Source organism: Coturnix japonica, chromosome 20, assembly GCF_001577835.2.
Source record: "Coturnix japonica isolate 7356 chromosome 20, Coturnix japonica 2.1, whole genome shotgun sequence".
Lineage (NCBI taxonomy): Eukaryota > Metazoa > Chordata > Aves > Galliformes > Phasianidae > Coturnix > Coturnix japonica.
Window position 1 is genome coordinate 7,994,545 of NC_029535.1, and position 19,492 is coordinate 8,014,036.

General features: G+C 45.3%; 1 protein-coding gene across 13 annotated transcripts in view; it reads right to left on the minus strand.

Moving 5' to 3' along the window:
* Positions 1-10,830: 10,830 nt before the first annotated feature.
* The window catches only part of KCNQ2 (potassium voltage-gated channel subfamily Q member 2), a 59,633-nt gene continuing 50,971 nt past the window's right edge, over positions 10,831-19,492 (minus strand). For all 13 annotated transcript variants that reach the window (XM_015881660.2, XM_015881659.2, XM_015881649.2 and 10 more), the window contains 2 exons: positions 19,006-19,129; positions 10,831-18,349 (listed from right to left, as the gene is read on the minus strand). In XM_015881660.2, the coding sequence (XP_015737146.1) occupies positions 17,630-18,349; positions 19,006-19,129 (844 nt within the window). In that variant the 3' untranslated portion in view covers positions 10,831-17,629. The remainder of the gene's footprint in view (positions 18,350-19,005; positions 19,130-19,492) is intronic.

Sequence of the window (19,492 nt, forward strand, 5' to 3'; positions counted from 1 at the left end):
CTTTTGAATGGATGGAGAAAAGCTGCCATTTTTATTTTACCCATAACTGAGGAGCATAGAAATAAAGCAATTGATCAAAATTAATTTGTAGCAAAGAAGATTCCCCTGGTCTCCAATCCCAAATCCTACCTTGTGACTTATTTTTACTCTCTATGCTTGCAATAAGAATGGATTTGGACATAGGAATGAGGCTGCATTCATGCTCAACACAGCATGAAATCCTCCAGTACACACTACGTCTCTAGAGATTTGGGGTGATTGTATGCAAGATCTGGCTTTCAGTTCTGGCTCCTGATTTTCATTTCCTATCTTATACAGGTGCTTGGCTTGGGAGCCTGCATTGCTGCTGGTCCTGAATGCTAATTCCCACCAAACCATACAAAACAGCTATTGTAAATGTGATAAGGAAGCACTGGGGGCTAGTGTCACAGTCTCAGCTGATTGTAAACTGATATTGCTCCCTTGCTTAAGTGGAAAATTAGCTGAAAAAAAAAAAAATCATTAAAATATGGTAGATATTTTCCTCAGGCTGTTCTGAGGGCTGCAGTTCTGCAATGCATTCTAATAAGTTCTGTGCTCTCTGTGCCCTTGTCATACAGAGGAACTGCCTGTCAAGAAGTACAGGACTATCTATCTATTCACTCATCTACTGTAATTAAGGCACCTGGAACATTTATAGGATTTGGGCCATTGCACCTGAAGAATTTTGGACTTGTGCCTCCATTTTAATCAAGTGTGGGACTGCTTATTATTAACATAGGATTTGGATGCACCTGGCTGCTCAGAGAGCTAATGAAGATAGATTCCTTTCACAGAATAAATTACAAATCATGTCCTGCAACCTCTGTTTCTGAGGTATTTCTGGTAAGGGACTGAAAAGACAGTATGGATGGATGAATGGATGCTCCAGAAAGCTCAAAGGGTGATCTCATAGATAGAGCCAGACATGACAGGCTCCTCTTTAAAGATTAAGTACAGGATTCTAAAGAGTTAACAGAAAAGGTCATAATGTGTTTAAGACTGAGAATCCAGAGCTAAGGTACCTGAGATCTATTCAGACTGCTTTGGACAGCTCTGTGGTGCTGTGGATGCTGTGCCAATCTCTGGAGCCAGTGCCTGCAGAGCTGAAATTTCAGTCTTTTGAGTCTGGATACTATCAAAGTTATACTTCTATTTTGACAAAATAGAATTTATTTGCTGCCTCCAGGGTGGGGCTTTTGACTTCTACCACAGTTCCTTGGGGTTCCCACTGGGACCAGATATCTCAGCCATAATGCTGCAGGAAGGTTTCACTGCAGTCACTCTTGGTGTGACAAAATAGCTGCATGCTGATTATCATAGCCTAAAATCACACCGTATTGTGGTTCCTGAGACAGCAAAGCATCTCCTTCACCTAGCTGTCTGGCTGAATTATATTATTTGTGTCCAGATTCTATCGTACCAGGTTGCTATCTCCTGCAAAAAGCAGTAAATTAAAGCTCCCAAATAACAGCTCACTGCCCACAGGCTATCTCCTACTGCCATATTCAGTGCTTATCACCCTTAAAAAGTGAATAACACTGACTTTCCCCATGATCCTGACACCTGACAAAACAGCATTCCTCCCTCCCTCCCCCCCCCCAATCCAGCCATGTCTTGATTTGTTTTGCATAGAGAGGAAAAGGGAAGGACAGAGGGGACAGTGCCGATTTGTTTCCATAATCCTACCCACCACATCAGTATAAACAGTTACAGGGTGCCAGCTGACACGATCACATTAGATTGACTTAATGAGAGAAGCTTAAACAAACACATTTCACCATCCGACGGGATAAAAGCACATTTAAGGTTTTCTGCCCTGCCTCATCTGGCAAGCTCAACTTTGACATAATTTGATTTTAGTTGATTACGTGCTTATGTGATTTGGCAGAGGAAAGAAAAAAAGCCAAAAGGAAGATTATGACACTTCCATATGTGTCTATGCAGCTTAGATAACTGAGCGCTGTCTGTTTGATGAGCTTCGCCACCACTGGGTTACCCATAGAGCCAACTTGGTGTCTACTCTCCTGCCATTCAGAACGCCTCCAACCCTGAAGGCATTCACAGATTGACTTCTGACTTCAAAATGGGGTCTGAGGTCACAGCCAGCCTTTCTCTGGGAGAAGGATGGGGCAGGGAGCTCTCTGCCTGTGGCACCCAGGGGAAGTGAGCTTCATTCCCCTCTGGAAGTCACTCATCTCAGCACTTTGGTGGTCGCACAGACAGTTCCCATATAAATTACAACATCAGAAGAAGCTAACAAAGCGTAACATTCCATCTCCAGCTCGAGTACATTGGAATCAATTCATTTTCATGAGAAACGTGCTCATGCTTGGCACTAAATCCTTTCACTTCACTTCCAACCAGCACTGCACTCCCACATGCAGATGCCACCTTTTTTTTTCCTCCAAAGAAGGCGAGACATCAACATGAGTTTCTCTACAGGCTTGCAGGAACAGAGGGACTGGTAGCAACAACAAGTTATTGCAGCTAACATCCTTACAAAAGAAAGTGATGAAATACAATAGAAAGCTATTAAACTGCACATCCTGGGACCCAAGTAAACCTCCCAGTGACATCTTGGCGTCTTTGCTTGCTCCTGTGAAATTACATAGCTGCAGAGGGGGTGGCAAAGAGTTAAAGAAATGCAAACTCATTTCAAATGCAAATACCAAGGCAACACTTTGTATTAAAAATTAGCAGCTCTGAATGTCAAGAAAAGAGTTTTATAAGCATCATCTGCCACCTTTCAAGCAAGGTGCCCAAGTGTGGGCAGGTTGCTACTTCCAGAGGGCTGGGCTGGAAAGGGAGCAGTTGTTGGGAAGGGTCTGCAGTGGCTTCTGTAGGAGCAGTGACTCAGGGGAGCTCTGACCCCCCTGAAGGACCCTCCACACACCTGATCTGATGGGGATAAGGTTCTAATGAAGGACTGCAATGGCAGATGTGGCCAGAAAGCAGTCCAAGCTTCTGGAGTCAGTAACAGAGTGTCCATCTGGTGTGTATTGCTAGCTCTCTAAATTGAAGTTCCAAACACATGATCCATTTTCTATAATAGAAAACTTTTTGGGCTGTTGCTAACTCAGGGCTCTGACTGTCCTATGTTTCTAAGCTGGGCAGGAGATAATGGGGCTCCTCCTGCCAGCTCAGGCTACCAGCAAGGCTGCTGATTGCCACAGGAGGTCCCTGGATGCCACTGAACAATCCAACCCCACACGTAGTAACACCCACAGGATGCTCTGCTTCCTCCTTGCTTCCTTTCAAAATCATTAATCAGTTTTTGATTCCTTCAGTTTAGTACCTTGGCCACATTTGCTATTAGTAATAGTCACAGCTGCTGTTGCACACTGCATTAGCCACACGGTTGTCTTTCTATAAAGGCAGACTTTCATGGACCTCTTTCTAATAGAGAATTTTCCTACTGAAGGAAGCCTGGAGGCACTGGATAACATTTTCTTCAGACTGTCCAATTAAAAACAAAGTGTCCGAGAGCTAATAACCAAAGCAGCTGTTAGCTCAAAATCTAAACCAATTATTTCTAAAATCTGCTCCTGATTGACTTATGCTAATGCACTATTTTATTATCACTATGAACAGTAGCTTGCCCTGTGCTTTACCAGGCTAATGGGGTAGATAACGTTTGTTTTGTATGACCATGATAAGCACAGAATTTTAATCGACTCAGCACATCATAGCATGGCAGCAACTGGGCAGAGCTCTGTGACTGCAGCTCTACAGAGGGCATGAAACTTCTGACGAAGCTATTAGGGCTTGTGCATGTCTTGTCTGCATGGGGAATTAATGAAATATCTCAAGCAAAACACTTCTTTCTGTTCTAGCATTGAGTGCCCCATATAAACCCTAAAGAAAGCTTGCTTGACGGTGCCTGCAGCTGGTGGCATTGAAGCTGATAAGAATTTCTCTGTGCCAAGCACATCCCAAGCACACACATGCTCAGTGATGGATCAGAAGTCCATGCAAACACCTTATGATGCCCTTGATGTACCACTGACTATGAAGAAAATGCCTGGTGTGGCTTTGCACTGTCTCTGATCAAAACCCAGCTGTGTGGCTCTTAGGAAAGCTGCTGGGTATCCTACATGGCAATTCTTGTAAACAACAGCTGGAGAAAATTGCCTGGCTATAATCAAGGTATTTTTCCCATGTGACTCCAATCACTAAATAGATGTGAAGGTCATGGGGTTGCTTTCCCCCCCTCCTCTTTGTAAAATCCATTTTGATACAGATCAATATCTGTGAAGACTGAAGGAGGAAGCAAGCTTTGGGAAGCGCACCTCTGCTCCTTGGAAATTTCTTCCCCTTCTACTCTCCCCCCCAGCTGGATTAGGCTGCCTTCTGACTACTGGAAATGTCTTATAGCTAACATAGTGAAAAACCTATTTAAGATTTACTCTTAGAAAGCCATCATACAGCAGATGAAATTCCCAGACTCTGCACGTAATCCAGCATGTGGCTCTTCTTTTTATCCCCCTTCTTTGTGCCAGGCAGTGCTCAGAGCCCCCCCACATCCCTGTGCCCCAACACGAGCTCATGGAATGCTCTGCAGCTGGAGGAGGCAGCCTGAATGCTGTGCAGGAGTGGGCTTCAGTCCTTTTCTAAGGCATCCCATCTCTCTCTCAAACACCGTATCGATACCCATCACACAGCATCTCTCTCAAAGACCATCTCCAGCCTTTCCAAACCTTTCTTCATTAAGAAGAAAGGAAGTAAATAAGCTCTCAGGCAGCCCCAGCAGCTCCCGCCCTGCGGTGGGAGATGAATTGCATCCTTGCCTTTTATGACTAATGCAGAGTAAGCGCACAAAGACTTTACAGAGTGCCATACATCTTCAAAGAGCTTCATGTCCATTAGCTAAATAGCACTGCTCAGTGCGAGCAAGTAATAATGCAAGATGGGGCTAACAGCACAGTTCAGGGGGAGGAAAACAGAGAACTGAAGCTATGAGGGAGTTTCATTCCCTTTTCCCAGCACTGTGTCAAATCTTTGTGTACATATAAAACGAGAACAGCCCCCGTTCTTTGCAGCAACACAAGTGGGAGCAAACAGGACCAGTTCACCACCAGCACAGAGACAAAGCTCCTGAATGAGCCCAGCTATGAGCTACGGGCTCTGGAAATGAAACTCCTGCACCCTCTGCTGGGAGCAGCCCGCGGGCGCACTGCATGCCCGACCGCAGGGGGCTCAAGGAAAAGCACTTGTTAAAGCACTACATTAAGCCAACTTGCCAAGGAATTCCCATCCGTGAGGCTGAAGGCAGCGATTTCTGAGTGCTGCAGCAAAACCAAGCATGACGCTCACCTGGAGGTGAGGATACAGGACTGCAAATGCCCGCTGCCTTCCCTGTAAAGCACTGAGAAGGGAGCTTTGAATAACGTTTCTAATAGTACCAATAAATCACAGCATGAAACAAAAATGCAATTCCTCTCCAGCTTTCACCCTCAGCTGGAAGGACAAGAGACCAACAGATGCTGACACCCAAGTCTTGGGTGGTTCCCACTCCTTCACTTACAAGAATACATTTTCCCCATACAGAAAACCACCCTCCTTAATTTAATTTAATACCTGCTCCGACTTTAATACCGAACTCCGAATGAGTTACTGCTCTGCAAACAACAGAGAAGCTGGGAGACCTCCTAGATCTGGGCAAGAGCCCAAACTTTCCCTATGCAGAAAATTAGGGGACAGAGCTGTGCAGCTTCAAGGTGTGTGCTGCTAAAAGCCGCTTCCCTGGGAATCCCTGCCGACTCCACTGCGTTTGTCCAATTAGCACTTCATTACCATTACTGAGCAGTGGTCAGCGGGTCTACGGACTCTGAGGGACCCAGAAGCTCAGCTGGAAAAGGCAGCAAATTAGTCCGCTCCCAATTAAGCGAGGGGAGCTCCGCTGCTTGCTCCGAGCAGCCCGAAGGGATTCCCCGAAGAAACCCACGCTGCCCGCTCACCGCAGAGCACTAATGTAATTTTTTCTGGCTGTTAAAATAAACAAGCACAGAGGCTCATTAGCAGCACTTCATCACGTTGTCAGCCCCTGGAAGCAGGGAGGCTCCGTTCCAGCAGCAGGACGGGAGCACTGTGCTTACAGTGAGCTCGCTCTGCCATCTAGGGTCCACACAGGGCATGGAAACTCCAACCTGGAGCACACAACCCGTACTATAAATGCAACGTGCACAATACACGCATGCATGCACCAACGCGCTGCTCAGGGATGAGTTAATGCAGGTGGCTTCAAGCAGTGCCGTTGCTTGACCTGCTGACATCATCAGCTGCATCAGCACAGGAGCTATTTCACCTATGACAGCTTTTTATCTGTTATCTCAATGCTTTCCCACCAAGAACAACTTACCTCCGTGTGGTCCCTCTGATAAAGCCCCATTTGTGAATGGCAGGGAGCTGAGGCTGCTCCACCGAGCCTTGGTGGATGCTGTTCATTGTTTAACGGCTTTTAATTACAGCTGCCCTAATTGATTTATATTCACCGACTCCTGCATGCTCTGATTTTAGTACAAGCTTCAGCTGAGTCAGTTTGACTTCTGAAGAAGAAATCAAGACGTGAGATGTGGGAGCTGTGTTTGCACCTCAGCAGGGACAGACAGCCCACAAAACATCACCTTTGTGAAGAAAATTCAATTGAAGAGAATTCTATTATCCCCCGAATCCCTTATTCATGCCAAGTTACATTATCCTTTAAAATATGTCCCTTGTGCTTTTCCTAATGCTCTGGTGTCTGCCTTTCTGTTTGGCTATGCATTATTAACTTGCTTGTAGTACAGTGCAGGTAAAAGAAAACAGCAGCTGCCTTTGCTCAGAAGGTTTCTATTTCCGGAGAGATGCTTTATGTCCAAAACCACCATTACATTATTATTGATGGCAAAGGAGATTGCTACCAAGAAGTCAATAGAGGGAAGCTGTGCTCCAGAGCAACAGTGGAGCAACGTTAAAGGGATGAGTGACTTCAGTCATGACTCTGCTGCTGAGTTATTGCACAGTTTTGGAGAAGAAAATGGAGTCCATTAGTAGTACTATTGTTTCTGCCTGGGCTGGCAATTGAAGTGCTGGACTCAGGTGTGTTAGTGGGATCAGAGCCTGGAGCTGCTCCTTGGGCAGAGAAACTGCAGGTGTCTTCAGCTGCCTGGCCAAAATTAGAACTGACATCTTACAGCCTGAGTGCTTGTGAGGAGTTATGCTTACCCACTGAGCAAGGAGAAAACCTGTCTTTAATTGCCAAGGACAGTGTATGGTTTAATTAGTCAGTGAATGAGGCACTGAGATACCAGCATTGGGATCCAGAGCTTAAACCTTGCTGGAGCTTATGGCAATGAATTCATCCTGCAGAAGTTCACGCCCTGTCACTGCATATACATCTCCAACCCCAAATAATCATGCTTCATTAGGAAAAGAGCTTCTATTTAACTTCCTGAAACAGCTGCTTTGGAGTCAGTGGGCTGCAAACGCACATAGGTTTGCTGCTGGGCCACCCCAATGCCTTTGTGTTTTTGGAGCTCTGAGACAACCATGCACAAGTGTTCATACAACAGCCAGAATGACTGCAGTCCTATAGATGGGAGCACAAAACAGCAGGCAGCCTTTTTAACAGTGCATGTGATCAGCTATGGGTCCTCCCTGGTAATTTAAAGGGAAGGTATACACAGCCAATTGGCACTTACTGTCTATGTAAGCACGCAATAAGCACACTGTATCTGCATTACAAGGGTTTGTGTTTTTATTGCATCAGCAAAGAGCCTGGCACTAAGCCCATTGGGATGGCAGGGGAATGTAATCTAGGAAGCTGAGAATTTTCCTGTTTATCTCACCTGAGAGAAACATAATGGGATCAAATAAAACCATGTTATCTAAGTGCACCTTAATTTGCCCTTCCATCTGGGAAAGGCTCACACCTGGGCTCCTGTAATAGCATCTGGGGGGATGGGCACTGCTGGCGGCTCGCAGCCAAATCATCTGCTGTGCCCAAAATGAGCCACTGCTCTTGCTGAGCTCATGTCACAGCCTTGTCCGTGATGGGAGACTTTCTAAAATCCCAGCACTCAATTCTCACTGTTTATCTCTTTGGCATAACACAATCCATGTGAACGGATGGGTTTTGCTTTTCCCTTTTTTCTTGCAACACGAAACTGCTGTTTCATCGCTCAGCCTTGCTGTGAAAAATACTGTCAGCCCATTCACTTTAATCCTCGAGAGTGCTCTCCAAAATCCAGCATGTGCCTTCTTAATTTAGGACTGGCGCCTGGTAAGCAAGATAACGTGTGGGACAGATAAAGGTGCAGTTCCTTGGCTCTGAGCCTGCTTTGATGGCACCAGCCTCTATGTGAGCACAGTGATAAGAAGCTGGCATGGGGGCAAACAGCTGCAGGAACCATCCTTTATCTGCCAGGACGTGGTTGATGCCAGACAGTAAGAAAATCAATATATTCCAAGGGTTCCAAATGGATGGTGTCCTTGCAGCTACGGGCTCTTGAGATTTCTGAGCTTGACTTTATACATCAGAAAGAAGAGAGTTGTCTGAAGTTAGAAAGCAGAGAAGGAGGTGTGAAGGTTTGATGCCAGGCCCCTCAGCCGCCATCTCACACCTCCTCAGTACATCCCACATTAAGCAAGTCCCCAAAGCACTGAGAAATCACCACCAACAAACAAACAAAGCACACTCAAGAAATGCAAAGAAAAATAAATGTGTATTTCATCTCATGAAGGTTAAATCTCTGGTAATTTTACTGAATGCAAATTTTTCCATTCTGATGCTTCGAGGCTTAAATTAATGAGTGTGATTATTGAATTTTCCTCCATTTCCCATCGCTGCTGAGTCTAATATCACACATAGACAGTTTTGCAGCTGCCACAGTCATCCACGTGAAGGTACACCCTGTGTCATGCTCAATGCTAAAAGCCTGGGCTACGTTGCTCTTCTGCAGTGCTAATGTGAAACCATCTGTGTCTGTGTCGTTCTGCTCCTAGCTGTAACCTTAGAAAACTACAGGTCATTCCCTTGGCGTCTGTCCCTAGAAAATGTACATTGCAAAAAGTCATGGTGGAAATGTACAGTGGAAATTACACATTCACCAAAAAAAAAAGTCCGATTGCTATATTACAAGTGTGTACCATTCAGTTACATACAAAACGTTCGAAAGTTGTACAGAAGTACCAAAGGCATTATGAGAGATTCTTTGGAGATGAAACAAAAGTGCAAAAAAGCCAAGGCAACAGAGCAAATGAAAGGAAGCAAAGCAGCAGCTGCCTTTGCTTTCTGAAGGACAACCAAACTTCAGTGCTCAGCGGAGCCTGAGGTTTTGATGAGCAGGAGGTGAAGAGCAGCCCATTGCAGCACAACGTTCACCTCTCTGCTCACCCTCAGGACAGTGCACAAACCATTTATGACCCGGTTAAGGCCAAAAGAGCCAGATCCTGCTTTAAGCCATGCTAAGCTTCAAGGTACCTCAGGGAAATGGTGACATGCTCCAGCAGCGAGTGTACCTTTGGTGTGGTATCTTTAAATGGCTCTTATAATTTCAGAACCAGAGGTGAATTTCAGGCTCAAGTAACAATTTAGTTACAATTTGTTTTCAATGGCACCCAAACAACATTTAACTGGAAAAGTCAGCACTTGGTGCATTGGCGTTTTTGTTTATATTAAACACTGAAGAATAAGTTCTATCCAATCTCTTATCTGTGAAAATATGGGCAAAATTAAACCCTAGAGGGGAAATTGTTTAAGGTCGTTGAAATCTCAGCACAGGGTCAATTGGAGACTTCATTTTTGATAGGAGTGCTATCAAAATAGCCTCTTGTTTTGGTTTTACCTACTCTCCTGCCACTTCTTCCCCTGTGCATCTTAGATGCAAATGTTTCTGCCTTAAAGCTTCCATGTGCATGTGTCTGTATACACACACGTGTATATAGTGCATGTGTGCAAACAACACACACCAGCTGCAGCCAAAGTCGTGTTGTCCTTTTATCTCGCAGGTCATGACAGACTGTGAACCTCATTCAATCTGTACAGAATTTACAGTTCAGATGAACAGCAGTGAAGAATATATAGAAATACAGCAGTGAAGTATTCTAGAGCTGTTTGATTGGTTTTGTTCTGCTGTCTTTAAGTCACATTGCAGAAACAATCATCTCCCTTCATTTGGTTTCCTGGTAAAGTCTGGTTAAAGAAGCATTTGAATGTGGTGTATTTCCTAACAAAACAGGATCTTTGTTTCCCCTTTGTCCCACTTATGTTGAGTCACACCACTAACCAGACAGGTAATGCTTTGTTTGGCATCTGTTCAGCACACACAATGCCTATTACATGTAAAGACAGCTATCAGCCATGTGCATGTAATGTGCAATCCATCTGCAGTACATGTGGGTACTGTGCCGAAGTGACACGAGGCAAGATAAATTTCATACATACAATGGCTATACTGGAGAAAGAGTACAGTTTTAGCATATGGGGCGTTGCTGTGTAAGAGCAGTAGCACCCACCTATACAAGTTACTGATAAAAGAACAAAACATTTCTGAGAATCATCTATTGAATCTCCTAAAGCATTTGATGATACCGCGCAGCAACTGCAACTATGCTTAAAATCTGCTCTTGATTTAAAATAACAAAATCCCTGTAATTATCAGCTGTTTTTGCCCCCAGCATCCTGAAAGTTTCAGGTTTTCTACACAGATGTCACTTTTTTTTTTTGGGGGGGGGGGGGGGGGGAAAAAAAAAACCAAAAAAAAAAAAAAAAAAAAAAAACAAAAAAAAAAAAAAAAAAAAAAAAAAAAAAAAAAAAAAAAAAAAAAAGGGGGGGGGGGAGGGGAAATAAAAAGCCCAAAACAAAACCAAACACAAAACCATCTTAATTTGAATTTTAGGGCTTGGGGTCAGGTAGTGGGGAAGAGTAACCAACACAGAATGGTCCATGTCCCACCCATAGACTGGAGCAGCTCCAGCTCTAGGGGAGACGCTGGACCAACATGGCTAACCTGGCAGGAAAGAAGAGATCTGCCACCAGCACTGATGAGTTTTCCATCAGCAAGAACTGAACTCATTGTCTACAAAGATGCTAGAGGAACAAGCCCTCTACACCCACATCTGTAATAAATCCCTTTCATGAGCACCACTGCACATGTGAAATACTGGGTGATGCTCACTGTGATGGTCAGATTCAAGAGGTTACAGTGAAATGCTGCTTCTGCCTAAATGGGAGGCACACGCAACATGCTGAAATACAGAGGCATTGTCTCATCTTGGCTTGCTTTCCTTGTGCAGAGTGAGAAGGAGGGAGCAATTCCTCAGGTCCACACTCAGCAGTGCCACATGGAGCTGCAATCCCATGCTGCATGACATTCAGCCCTGGTTTTGGGCCAGAACCATCCCAGCTGGAGCGCTGAGCACGGCTTCTACCTGTAACCACTAACCCTGCCCTAAGATTGTAGGCATAGCTGCAGGTGAAATCTAGCCTGAGCTTGGCACTGAGTTTTGGAAAACTTCGTAGCTGCAGTTAGCTCAAGTTTCTCAGGACTAGGCAAACAGATGCTGCTTGAACAACTCATCTGAGGCAGATGCAGAAATGAGGAGAGAGGAAGAAGCTTCAAACTTCCCTTGCAGCTTTGAAAATAGCACAGCTTGGACTAGCTGCTTTCAGGGTCTCCCTGTTACCAAGCTGGAGGCTGGCATGCAAAGCCACATATGTGCACTGCTAAAGGGGGCTGGGGAAAAAATGTGTTGTAGATTCCCAAAGGGGAATCTAGAGATGCCACACCAAAAGAAAGTCTCAGAGCAGAGTTCTGGCACTGCATGTTCACTTGCATGTGGTCTGGACAAGGAATGCAAAGACACAATGGCAAACTTGATTGCAGCAACATCACAAGAGATACAAGAGACTTCAAACACCAGCAATGTGGGCAAATCTTGAAGGCCTTGTGAGACTGCTATCATGGCGGGTGATAGCAGTGGCAAAACTTTTATGGCGATATGAAGGCAGCTCAGTGCCCCTCCATAAGGAGAGTAAGAAATGCTTATGTGAAATATCAATATGGCACAGCTGCAGGGTTCCCAGGATCCCCGAGTGCTGTCAATGAAATCTCCAAAGAGGGTTTCCAAAGTCTGGGAGTTGCATTCTCCCCTGCCCCTTAGGCTTGGCTGCAGGCACAATGCACGTGTACACCAGAGAGCCTTATGGGAATGAGAAATATGGGAAGTCCCACACATGTGGGATCAAATAGCATCTCTAAAATGAAGGTCAGGGCTCTGCCCTTGGCATCACCTGCCCTGCTCTGCCTGCTCCTCCACGCTCTCAGGAAGGGCTATCTGGGATGCCCTTCTTCAGAGACATTTGGGTGGAAAGGAGCTTGTTACACACAGCCAATAAAATTCACATATTTTCCCTTATTTTCTCCCCATATACACATTTCAGTGGCCCGCAGGTTACAAATGTGCGTTCTTTACCCCTTATTAACAAGCAGAAGAAGTGGAGTTTGTGCATGCTGTATCAGAGGGATGAGGCAATGATCAGCCGCAGCATGAAAGACACTTGGTATATCAGTGTTACCTACTGAAGCACCGCAGCACCCTACGTGATGGGTCTCTGGGAGGATTGTGTCTCCCCAGAATAATACTTTTAGCTACGTCACCCTTCTCCAGGTACTACAGCAATCTGGGAGTGCAGATACAGCTGGAGCGTATTGCTGTCTACTCATCTCAGGCTGCATGCAGTAGCAGGCAAAATTGAGACTACAGTCAGTGAGATAGGCTGGAAAGCACATTCATACATTAAAAAGGACCTGGCTGCTCCTCTTGCAGCAGCCGCTCCTTGGGGCTGCCTAAATTACAAGCGTGATTAATACGGTATCAAAAAGTGTGTAGTCCCTCTCCCTCTAGACACTAATATAAGGCAAGCAGTATTGTGTCACTGGGGCATCAAACACTAAAGGTATACTAAAGAAGATTCCTATGTATTATTATTATCATATTATTATTTTAAAAAAACCCTATTGTTATTGTTAAAAATAAAAAAGAAAGAAAAAAGACAACAACCAACCAACCCACAGCCTTTGCCCTAAGAAGCTTTGGGGTTTGAGACAGAAAGGTTTGTGTGCTAAAAGCAAGACTTTGCTTTTACACCCCAGGGCAACATCCTTCTGTGTCACAACCTCAATGTTACATGCAGGTGAAGGAGCTTTTGTATCTGATTTCCTTGTTCCTCATTCATGGAAAGGAAGCTGATCAAAACAGAAAGGGACAAGGGTGTGCAGCTGTGCCTTGGAGCACTGCTGGCACAGGGAGCAGCGTCTGGGGAGGAAGGGATGGGGGGCTTGGTGGCTGTCCCAACCTGAAGGCTTGCATGAGTGTGGATGGAGAAACAGAAAGACTTACTCTGTTCCTGGGCTTTTTAACATTCCCAATGTAATTCTCAGTGCTATGGGCTTTTATATGGGATAACTCGTCTATATTCCTTAGGAATTTCATATAAGGGGAGTCCTGAAGCAAGCCAGTATCATTTTCTGGTCTCCTACAAGATGAATGTGGCCACAAGGCCATAGCAGTTGCTATTCAGGCAAGAGGAAGTCCCTTCTGGGTGAGAAACATGAATACCCCACCTCAGTGCTACCATCTGAGTGCCCACCTGGCCCCACACTTCCTCCTCTGGCTTTGGCAGGACAGAAACTCCAGTTTCTCTTTTAACACTTTCATTTTGTGTTTCATAATAATGTTGCCATGACCACAATGGTCTGAGGATATAAAGGAAATGAAGCTTGCAGTAGCTCCCTCCTGACAAAGGGATGAAGAAATAACATCTTTCCTTTGTCTTGGGTAACAGTTAGGAAGGGGAGCACTTGTACCTGCAGCAATGCTCTGGCTTTTCAGGTAGATTATATAAACTTGTTCTAAAAATTCAATTCAAAATCTTAAAAATCAATTAAAAATGTAAAAATATACCTATTTATCAGTAAATTGCAATGGCCCTGCTGAATTTGCTTGGATCTATTAAGCAGCATTTGAAACATAGTCGCATAGTCTGTCTAAAGAACTGTGATGGCTTTCTGAGCTGGACAAGATTTGGTTTATTATTTCAGTGAGTTCCTTGATATTCTTGTTCTAAAAATCATTAATAAGAAAATGAGTCAACAAGGAAATTCACATACAAAATCTGCACTGGAGTAACATTAAAGTCTCTCTTCCCAAATGTTGGGAAATGCAACTTATGGCTAGTGCTCTGTTCTTACATCTCAGGGTCATGTTAGGAAAGGCCACCTGCATGGAGCTTGCAGCATCTCTGGCTACATATCTTGTCATAGATATCTCAGGCAACCTGACCTCTTGAAAGGAGTGTGTCAGGGATTACCCCATCCCATAAGGTGCAGTCACCTGTAGAATGTGTCCACATGGGCAGCTCTGGAGCAGCTCAGGATGGCCTGCTGGAAATTGGGCCTTCAAAGTGCTCTTCAGTTCTCCCGTGTTCACACTTAGCATGGCCTGAAGCTCCTTTCAGTCCTTTAGGGTCTGACAAAAAATAGGGAACCAAACATGGGAAGAATAGGGGAGCAAAGACAGCCCAAGAGAGGCTCAGCAAAAGGATAAAGTTATCCTGCACATCATTTTAGGAGTCTTCATCACTGGGACTGTCTTATGAGCAAAGGAAAACCAATTTATTTCTTTTAACTTAGTGGTTAAGACTTCTGGGGGAAGATTATCAACAGGAGTGTGTGATATGAGCATGGGGAAATCAAGGGACTGAAAGCGAAGGCTTTGCAAGGAGCTTTGCTGATAAAGAACGAAACCTTTAGTTAGAGCAGGCTCTGTTCCCATTCACACAGCCACGAATCATTTCTTAGAAATAAGAGTATTATTTGGAGTCAATTCCGGCATAAGTTAACCCAAAAATCCAGGTCAAGCCTTTTTGCTGGGATGAACAAGAAGTGCTGATTTATGGGATGGCTGAGGGTAGGAGTTCTTTGAAATGATGCTATGGATCAGAATGCAATATTGCTTTATCTCTTCCAAACAATCTTCAATGAAATTTGCAGCATTAAGATGCAATCTATGCTGTACAGATATGAAACTTGTTTCCTGTGATCTTGGGACAGAAACAACACCTTTTAAAGCTACAAGTCACAGATCTTTAAAGACTTTGGTCTAAAGAGGGAAACACAATTCTTCCTGTGCAGTCCCTAAGGACGTAAAGGACTGCGATGTGGAAAACCTACAGTGGATGCAGAATAGAACTGTTTCCCCTCAGTATACAGTGGCATTACCTGTGTTTGAGGGTATAACATCAGCTGGGCAAGAGAAAGGGATTTTGTACTAAAAACTGGAAAATGCACATTCAAATCAGAGCCAACAGAGCTTCAAATTTAGGACATGATGAAAATTACATTCAGCTTAAATTGTGCCTTGAAGTAACACTGGCTTTGTCACCTATATTTAAGACCAGGCAAGTACCTTTGCTGTAATAGAACCAGACATCATCACCTTCATCCTGATCTGGAGCATTCTGTGCCAAATTTCCAGCAGGCCTCAAAAAGTAGTTGCAAAAAAACCCAGTAAAATAGTAATAATAATAATAGTAATAAAAAAGATTGCAAGTGTTTGTTATCTCTGATTTGGTGAAGATTTTGCTCTACTTGAAGGAATCTAAACTTGCAACACAGCAGGGCCAAATCTGCACCATTTATGGCCATTTTACACTCCTATTACTCCTAGACTCCATGTGGAGCCTTGCATGTTAGTCTGAGCACTAGCAAAAGGATGGTTTTACCTCCTGTCTGTAAGCTCACAGACTGCACCCACATCTTCCCAGGGGCCAAAACAGTTTGGGTCTCAGCTGGCTGCTGCTAGAGGAAGCCATGATTCTCCCTTCAACCCAAACAAGTCAATGTTCAACCTCTCAAAGGCCACGCAGAAATTAAGCTGTCACCTAAATATCCTCAGGAGCTGTTGGTACAACACGGGGAGATAGTGGGGAGATGGGATTTAAAATCACAGATACAGTCATGGCTATTGCAAAAAACACATGGAGGATTTGGGCTGTAGGTACACAGGAGGCATCAGAGGCACAACACTGTTTGTGGTGTCCTAGCCTTGGAGCTGGATCCCAAAACACACTTTATCTGATCCATTCTCTTGTCAAAAGAAATCTCTCTATCCATGTAAAAGATCACTTCGTGGCTTTTTTTTTTTTTTTGGTCCCAAAAGAAACACTAAGCATCATTTCTCCTCTCACCTTCCCCCAGCTGAATACACCGCCGGAGTTCCTGATAGCAACACAATCTTTCCAAGACAAACAAGAACAACAAAATGGGGCAGACTTGGATTGGCACAACTTGTGGGCACGCACATTGAAGAAAGAGGCCTCTGAAAGTTCATGAAGAAACAAATAAGTATCTCTTAGCTTAAGAGATCCAAACAAGCCATATGTCCAGAGGACAGGAGTGTGAGATTCTTGCCAGGGCAGAAGAAGAAAGGGGGTATAGTGTATGCAAAAGTGTTCAGGCACAATGCAAACTGTAAGAAAAGGGCCCGCTCTGACCAACAGGAATTCAAAAGGATGGAGCTCAGCACTCTGCTTGCAGCAATGCAGGAACTGCAGCATCTTGCATATCCAGCTCTCCCTTTGGATTGCTGTTGCTGTGACTCCACAACAGCCCTGCTGGCCATAAGGGCAGTTTCATACCATGGCAGCCCTGAAAAGGAGTTGCCTTTGGTTTGCCTTTGCTTCCAAAGCACCTCCAGGTCATGGCAATGGGAGGAGAGATAATTAAAGATAATACATGGTTTGAAATACAAAATTCCAGCCACACAGTCACTTGTCCTCCTTTCTCTGCCTTGTTTCTGTGCTCCCTGGGTTGTCTCAGCTCTTGAATGAAAGCTCATATTTATGAGTTTTTCATTTTTCTAAGCTGCTGGACAAGTAGAATTTCCAAACCATGCTGGTTCAGAGCATTCCCTTAACTGGTCCCTCTTGGAGACCATAACTTCTGTTTACACAAATATTCCAGCCACTGTCCCTCTCTTCCAGGGACCCATAAAAAATTCCATGTATTATTTTGCAACTCTCCCATCTTCTTGATCGTTAATGATGAACCACGGATTAACATCCCCCCAGCAATTCTCATGCGACCTGAAATCTAAGCTAGAAACTGACACATTTTCATTCTGTGACTCCAAAATACTGATAGGTGTAATCACCAGTGTCACGGTATGGCAACCACCATGTGACACTGCTCACTAACTCTTGATGTGACTTCCAAAAGCCCTGGCTGCATGATTTATTCCTGCCCCACATCTCTGAACATTCCCAAGAAATGCAAATTGCCTATCCTGCACCACGAAAGAATTTCACCTAAGGATCTTAGAAAGAGAGTATGAAAGAAATCCGGACTTCACGGCTCCAGTTCGCTCACCAGTGTGACCTCTTCCACTCCCACAGGCTTGGGCCTGCTCATTGCCCCCCAGAGTAAGCTGCAAGAAAGCATCCGGCAGCTAAGGATGTCCTAGATGGAGGAAACCCTTAGCTGTCCATCTCCTTGAGAAGTTCGACATGAGGACAGCTGGAGCGGGCAGCTGCCGGGGCTCGGCCATGGCTTGAGGCTGCACGGAGCCCTCACTGCCGGGGGGCCGACCAGCCCATGTCACTGAAGGGTCCCTCGCCCGTGGCCGACCTGGGAGGAGGGCCGCAGGGCGTGCAGAGGTCAGAATCGGTGTCCGATTCCCCTTCTGCAATGTAGGGTCTGATTTTGGCCACGGCTGCATAGCAACCGTTGTTAAGGATGTCCAAATTCTCTTTGGACTGGGAAATGCTAAAGCCGCTGAAAGAGCGCTCCAGTTCCTCGTGGTCTACCGAGGGGATGGAGATGGACGTGTCGCTGTCTCTCAGGGCACTCTCGTGGTGTTTGGTGGTAATGTCTTCGTTCCGCAGGTACTCCGCGCTCGCCCTGTGCCCGCTGCTGTAGGCTGACAGGGAGCGCTCGTGGGAGGGAGGAGGTGGGATGCGAACAAGTGAGCCGGGGTCTCCAACAGGCGAGGAGCCATGGCTCTGCCGCTGGTAGGGCTGCTGCTGGCACGATGTCGAGGGTGGGCACGAGTTGGTTGGGACCGGCGGAGCTGAGAAGTTCTTCTGGCCCATGGAGCTGGTGGACCTGATGATCTTGATGATGCAGCCGTTCTTGTCGATGTGCTCCCTGCTGTCCTCGGGGCTGTGGTAGGGAGGGGCAGGGTCTGGTTCTTTGGACCCAAAGTAGGCCTCTGTCTCCGTTGGTGGGATGCCCATCCTCTGCATGTAAATGTTCACCAGGAAGTCCAGCTTCTTCTCCATCGACTGAACCTGCAAAACACCACAGATCCAGCACTACATCCTGAGGATGAGCAGTTTCCAATCCACCTACGCACAAATATGGGCTTCGACTTCACTGCCTACACAAACCTAATCTAAGGTGGAAATTTCGGTAGATATTTGTCATATTCTGAAAGAACTTTTAATTCTCCTGCTCATTAGCAGGTCTCCTTAAGCTCCTGCGATCCTTCTGACATGCACCAAATTCCAGGAGAGCTGGAGGACTCTTGAATCCTTCCAACTCTTTGCTGCATCTGGCACTTGCCTGGGCTCAGGTGCTCAGCAGGATTTCTGGGTCTCACTCTCTGTGAGGATTTCCATGCTCAGCAAGCAGCAGCCAGGCTCATGGGCTCATTTGAAACACATCTAACAGAGTGGCACAGTGCCATCTTCAAAAATAGACTTTTGGTGGACTCATCAAAAAGAAACAGAAAGCCTCTAAGAAACAGACTTCCAAGTGCCTAAATCTGTTCATACCCTTTCATAAAACCCATGGTTTCCTTTGCAAAATACTGTTTGCTCTCAGTTTTGCCTCCAAATGATTATATACAATTGGAACAAAACCAACCAACCAACAAACCCAACCCCAAACAACCCCACAATGTAGGTAATACCCACAGACAGGAAACCCTCACACTCCAACATACCTGTTTTTCAACTTTCCCAAGCCTGCCCATCATGCTGGGGTCTTCAGGCAGCTCCCCCTCAGCTGGGCCTTTGGTCCGATCTTTGTCAGTCATGGAGGATCCTCGCCCAACGATCTGGTCAACTCTACCAGGATCAGAAAATCCCCCCACCCCCGGAAAAGGATTGGAGTCAGTTGGAGGCAGCAGGGGAGGGGGCTTTGCTCATCGCGCCTCTGGGGGATAAAGCAGCAGCCTCTCTCCCCGCTAGCACTCCAAATTACTCACAGACACGCAGTGGCACTGAAGTGTTAATTCAGATGCAAAATTCAGAGCAGTATTAGCAGAGTTTGAAATTATCCGTTTCTGTTTATACAGATAAAATCTGGCACATTATGCACAGTAAATTTACCCACTGCAAAGAATTGCTGCAACTGGCTTTCTTCCAAATCAATTAGCTTTTTATTTGCACTGAGGCTGTATTATTTTGGGGGAAGATCAAGTTTTCTGT